Genomic DNA, 5,046 nt, shown 5'->3' on the forward strand with positions numbered 1-5,046 from the left:
GATCTCTGCACTCTGGTGACCAGGGACAGGACCGGAGGAAACAGCGCGAAGCTGAGTCGGGGCAAGCTTAGCTCGGCGAGCAGGAGAAGGATTTCCGCACGGGCCGCCGGTACAGGAGGATTGTGAGGGCCCCGCCCTCCGTGAGGGGACGCGCCCGAGGGCGGGCACGCGCGGCGCGTACGGGCTGGGCACGCGCGGCGCGCGGCGATGACGCGCGCGCTCCTCTCCTGCCCCCTCACTCGTCATCCGCGCGCGCCGTCCCCTCACGGCGCGGCCATGAAGGCGACGCCGCTCTCCAACTGCGAGCGGCGCTTTCTCCTGCGCGCCATCCAGGAGAAGAAGGTGAGCGCCAGCATCCCCCTCCCTGCCCCTTTCGCCATCCCTTTCCCCGCCGCTCGGGGAGCGCGGCTGTCCCCGGGATCCGCCCCCGCGCGGTCGCATGGCGTGCCGGGCGTGGCGCACTGACCCGCTGCACGTGTGTGTCCGTGTCCGTGTGTTCCCGCAGCGCCTGGACGGGAGGCAATGCTACGACTACCGGAACATCCGCGTCTCCTTCGGCGCCGACCGCGGCTGCTGCATCGTGGAGCTGGGCAGAACCAGGTGGGCGCGGGCCTCGGCCGCGGGCCCCGGGTCAAATAGAGCCTGAGGATCCCAAGCCCGCAGAGATAGCTGTAAACAGGTTTTAACCTTTCCAGCCTTAAAGTCGTAGTCTTTCAAGGGTAGGACCAAAGAGGAGAAGATGGAAAGGTATCGAGAAAAGGATGGGGTTTCCATAATTATTGTAGTTACAAACAATTTATAAAATGCAGAGTTGTTCCCAAGTTTTCATCCCTTTGTTCACTGATCTCGCATTTTGCATTCTTCCTCAAACCAAACGACCGTTTTATGCTTGTGTAAAAGGGAAATATGTGCACTTACGTAAGTATTTTATTGCAGTTTCTCATGTGTTCGAGTCAATTTTTAGTCTTAAAATAAGTGTGTTCTAGTTCTTACATTTGGTTCTTTCAGTTATTTACCATAAATATGGTATATGTATGACAGGCATTGAACAAGAAGCTGTCAGGAGTGAGAATTACAAACTAAAACCCTAACCACATGCTTTTTTCCCCGAGTATGTGTTTTGTTTCTAGATTTTCTCTGGTACATTCTGTGACTTGGTGCTTTAATTGCCTTGGCAGGGTTCTCGCACAGGTCTCCTGTGAACTCGTTCCCCCTAAGCCAAATCGGCCCACGGAAGGTGTGCTCTTCTTTAATCTGGAGTTCTCACCCATGGCTGCACCTGGGCTGGAGCCTGGCAGGTAATTAATATCTTAAAAGGACTAAACAAGGATGGCATCAAAGTCCCTGTAATCATATTAAGTTTAGGTTAATTTTGTTCCAACAGACAGTCCGAGTTACTGGTGTTGCTGAACAGACTACTGGAGCGATGCCTCAGAGATTCCAAATGCATTGACACCGAATCTCTCTGCATTGTTGCTGGTGAAAAGGTAGGAAAACTTCTTAATTTCTGGTGGGTTTAAACAAAAAGATACGTGTAGTCCAGTTTGAAGTTGGTCTCTGTCTTGTATTGGATAGTAGAAGTACTGATTTTAGGTTAATGTAAAGATCCACTCATCTGATTTGAGAGGTCTTTTCAACTTGCATGTCTGCATAGGCTTTCTGAAGTAGCTGGGACCCTACAGAATTATGTTTAAATTGTGCTGAAGTACTACATATTTTGTCATAATTAAATCTGGCACAGTGGGTATCTTGAAATATACCAAGATCTCTCATCTTCTTAATCAAAGACCTAATGCATACATACTGCTTCTTTTTATGATTCAAAAACATGAACTAGTTTTGGGAAAAAAAAAACCCAAACAGACTTCTGAAGAATCAAACAGTTTTGTATTTTTTGTATTTTTCTCAGGTTTGGCAAATTCGGCTGGATATGCACCTGTTAAACCATGACGGCAACATCACTGATGCTGCCAGCATAGCAGGGATTGTAGCTCTGTGTCATTTTCGCAGGCCAGATGTGTCTGTGCAAGGAGAAGAAGTAACTGTGGTAAGTTGTTTTTTGTGGTTTTTTTTTTTTTTTTTCCCTTAATTTCCTTAAATGTCTTTGTAATTTTAAAATCAAATTAGTTTCATAAATAACTTTTCTGGGCCAATTTCCTTTCAAAGTACACTCCTGAGGAACGGGATCCTGTCCCCTTGAGTATCCACCACATGCCCATTTGTGTCAGTTTTGCCTTCTTCCATCAAGGGTAAGATTTTGAGGTCTTACGTACCCATATAAGGTGTATAAATCTTGTGTACCCATAGTTATTAATATGCAGGCCAACTCCTTTGTTTAATTGTGTTTAAGGGTAGTAAGATGCCTGGAATTTCTAGTGTTGCCTCATATTCCAAACCTTGATTCTAGGACCTATTTATTGGTGGATCCAACTGAACGTGAGGAGCGGGTGATGGATGGGCTCCTTGTCATTGCCATGAATAAACACCATGAAATTTGTACCATCCAGTCCAGTGGAGTGGTCATGCTGCTGCAGGATCAGGTGAGCCTTGGCCTTGACCAGTCCTGTGGTGTATAAACTGCTTCCTGCTCTGCAGTCTTGATGTGGGAATACCCATGACATTAGGAAGCTGAGAAATCAATTAACTGTCTGATTTTATTGGATAAGATTATGTATTTTTTGTCTTAGTGGAAGAGCATAGTATTGTGTACCATGCTGCAGAAGGGATATAGGAAATGCATAGTTTTTGGTCAGATATGCATATTTTTATTTGCCCTGTGAGAAAGCCTGCAAATTTTTTCCAGTTGCGCTTCGGAGGCTGTTAACTTTTTGCATCTCAGTGAATCCAGTCCCTCATGCTAAGGTGCCATATTTTATTTTAAGTGTTTGTAATTCCTGTAATTTAAATGTTTGTGATTCTTACTATGTTCTACAGCTTCAGTTAAAAACGTCTCGCTTTCCTGGTTGTAAGCTTCTTTTTTTATGTGTAACAAACAGATTCTGAGATGCAGTAAAATAACAGCTGTTAAGGTCTCAGAAATAACAGAACTGATTCAGAAAGCCTTGGAAAACGACCAAAAAGCCAGGTGAGTGTTTTGGGAAGGGACGGAAATGGGGATTTTTAAGAAATGTAGTGAAAAGTAATGTCAGTTTGTGGTTTCAGCAGCAAATTGTCTTCACTTGTATTTGTTATAAATAGCAAGCCTTTGTATGTTTGAACTTGAAGAAACAATTTTTGGGTTATCTTGAAATACTGTCTGTCCCTGAATGACCAGGAAAGAAGGCAGGAAGTTCGGCTTCGCTGAATCCATCCCCAACCAAAGGATCACTACCTTCAAAATGGAGAGTGCTGCTGTGGACACCAGCGACGTGGAAGAACAGGCTGGAGAAATCATCGCTAAAGCTGACCCTCCTGCAGAAGTGTATCTTTTCCAGGGTATTACTCAGGGGAAAGCCAGGCTAAACACACATCTGAGATGGCTCGTAGCTTAGGTAGCCACATGACCTTGAGAGGAAACATCATCATCATCATCATCATCCTGGTTTTGGTTCAGTCTGCTTTTAATTCCTTGCCTGAAGTGCAAAGCTGAGGTCAGAACTGTGATTATTACAGTGACTGGAGAAGTGGTACTCTGAACTCCACTTCAGGGCTGTTTTCCCCAGCTTGTAAACCACCTGGTTGGCTCTCAGAGTACAAAGAATTTTACCAGCAAACTCCAAGGTTTTTCTTAACTCCTGCAGTTTTGCCAGTCCAGTATTGCATACTCCTGGGACAGCCCAAATTGGGGAAGGACTAGAGAGCTCCTGGGGAGACCTTGAAGAATCTGAGAAGGAAGAAGCAGCAGAAGAGGAAGCTGAAAGTGAGGCAGCTGCTTTTGAATGTGAGAAAGTGGAAACTGAGGGTACAAGTACACTGAGGGAAACTAAGAGTGGTAAGTATTTGTTTTCCTAATATTAGATCTTATTGTATCACTTTATCAACAGTTCAGAATTAAAATGTGAATGGTCCTTAGGAAGGAAGAGCCTTTGTAGCCACTTTACACATTTGCTAATTCCACTTGAGCTGGTCAGTTCTTTTCAAAACTTGATTTCTGCAGTATAGGGAGGGCTCCAAATGAATGTTTCTTTTAAAATGCTGTGGTTATTATTTACAGGGGTTGTTTGTACAAAACTGATCAGCAGTTTGGGGTTTGTGTGTTTCTTAGGTGAACCCATTGTATTGTCTGACAGTGAGGAGGAAGAAGTTGTCATTCTGGAACCACAGGAACTACCAAGGAAAACAAGGTGACCAGCAAGTGGAATTAGGAGGGGAAAGGAGTTTGTAAGGAGTATCTCCAGGAAGGACAAGATTTTTGGCAAAGGTTTCAGTTGATCAAAGGGAACGTAGATACAGCTGAGACCAAGGAAGTTGAAATCTAGGCTAAATCTCCGTCCTTCTGTGCTAGGAGGCCAGAGTCTGGCTGGCCTGCAGCTGTCTGAGATGGTTTTGGCTATTTGACTGATTTTAGTCCTTCCAGAGGGAGTAAGAGTATAAAAGTAGATCTCAGTCAGTGGCTCCTTAGAGCTGCTGCAGCGATTCTATGTACTGCACTAGAGCTGATGTTGAGTTTTACCTCCAAGCAGTGTATTAATATATTAATGCTGTATCCATAGAAACCCATATTGGTAGTGCACTTTCAAAAGATTAACTTATACCTTGGCCCTAGGCTTGGCAGACAGTTGCCAAGTTATGGATAATCAGCCTGTTTATTTCAGTCTGTTTTCTGATACAACTGTTGTTTGCTCACAGAACACAGAGCAGCTCCAAACAAGAAAATCCAAGTAAGAAAGCATTTAACAAAAGGAGAAGAAAGAAGAGAACGTCTCGTTGAAGCTATCATCGCCCCTGCAGGAATGCTGTATAATATGGATTTTGGTGTATTATTTCTGAGCTTATTTTTGTAGATAATTTTATTTCCTCCCCTCCCACTATCTGGTTTTGCTTTTCCATATATGTTAAAGTGAATGTACACAGATTTAAATAAAAAAATGGTGCCTGTAACCAAAA

At 44.2% G+C, this 5,046-nt stretch overlaps 1 protein-coding gene across 2 annotated transcripts; it reads left to right on the top strand.

Moving 5' to 3' along the window:
* The first annotated feature begins 218 nt into the window (after positions 1-218).
* EXOSC9 (exosome component 9) lies at positions 219-5,046 on the top strand. 2 transcript variants are annotated; one of them, XM_040065262.2, is made up of 12 exons: positions 219-342; positions 506-600; positions 1,179-1,298; positions 1,385-1,487; positions 1,910-2,047; positions 2,167-2,249; positions 2,408-2,540; positions 2,997-3,085; positions 3,275-3,421; positions 3,741-3,931; positions 4,205-4,283; positions 4,789-5,046. In XM_040065262.2, exons 1-12 carry the CDS (start codon positions 277-279, stop codon positions 4,868-4,870), a joined length of 1,326 nt encoding a protein of 441 aa, XP_039921196.1. In that variant the 5' UTR covers positions 219-276; the 3' UTR covers positions 4,871-5,046. The 2 variants fall into 2 exon arrangements, with proteins under 2 accessions (XP_039921196.1, XP_039921197.1); XM_040065263.1 differs by having other exon boundaries at positions 234-342; positions 3,750-3,931.

The sequence above is a fragment of the Hirundo rustica genome, chromosome 5, assembly GCF_015227805.2.
Source record: "Hirundo rustica isolate bHirRus1 chromosome 5, bHirRus1.pri.v3, whole genome shotgun sequence".
NCBI classification, from domain to species: domain Eukaryota; kingdom Metazoa; phylum Chordata; class Aves; order Passeriformes; family Hirundinidae; genus Hirundo; species Hirundo rustica.

Bases quoted from the DNA above. Each gene is read 5' to 3' on its own strand.
- EXOSC9 (XM_040065262.2), top strand. From the start codon at position 277: ATGAAGGCGACGCCGCTCTCCAACTGCGAGCGGCGCTTTCTCCTGCGC. The intron at 2,048-2,166 runs GTAAGTTGTTTT...TTCCTTTCAAAG, and splicing joins AAGGAGAAGAAGTAACTGTG to TACACTCCTGAGGAACGGGA. The intron at 3,932-4,204 runs GTAAGTATTTGT...TGTGTTTCTTAG, and splicing joins ACTGAGGGAAACTAAGAGTG to GTGAACCCATTGTATTGTCT.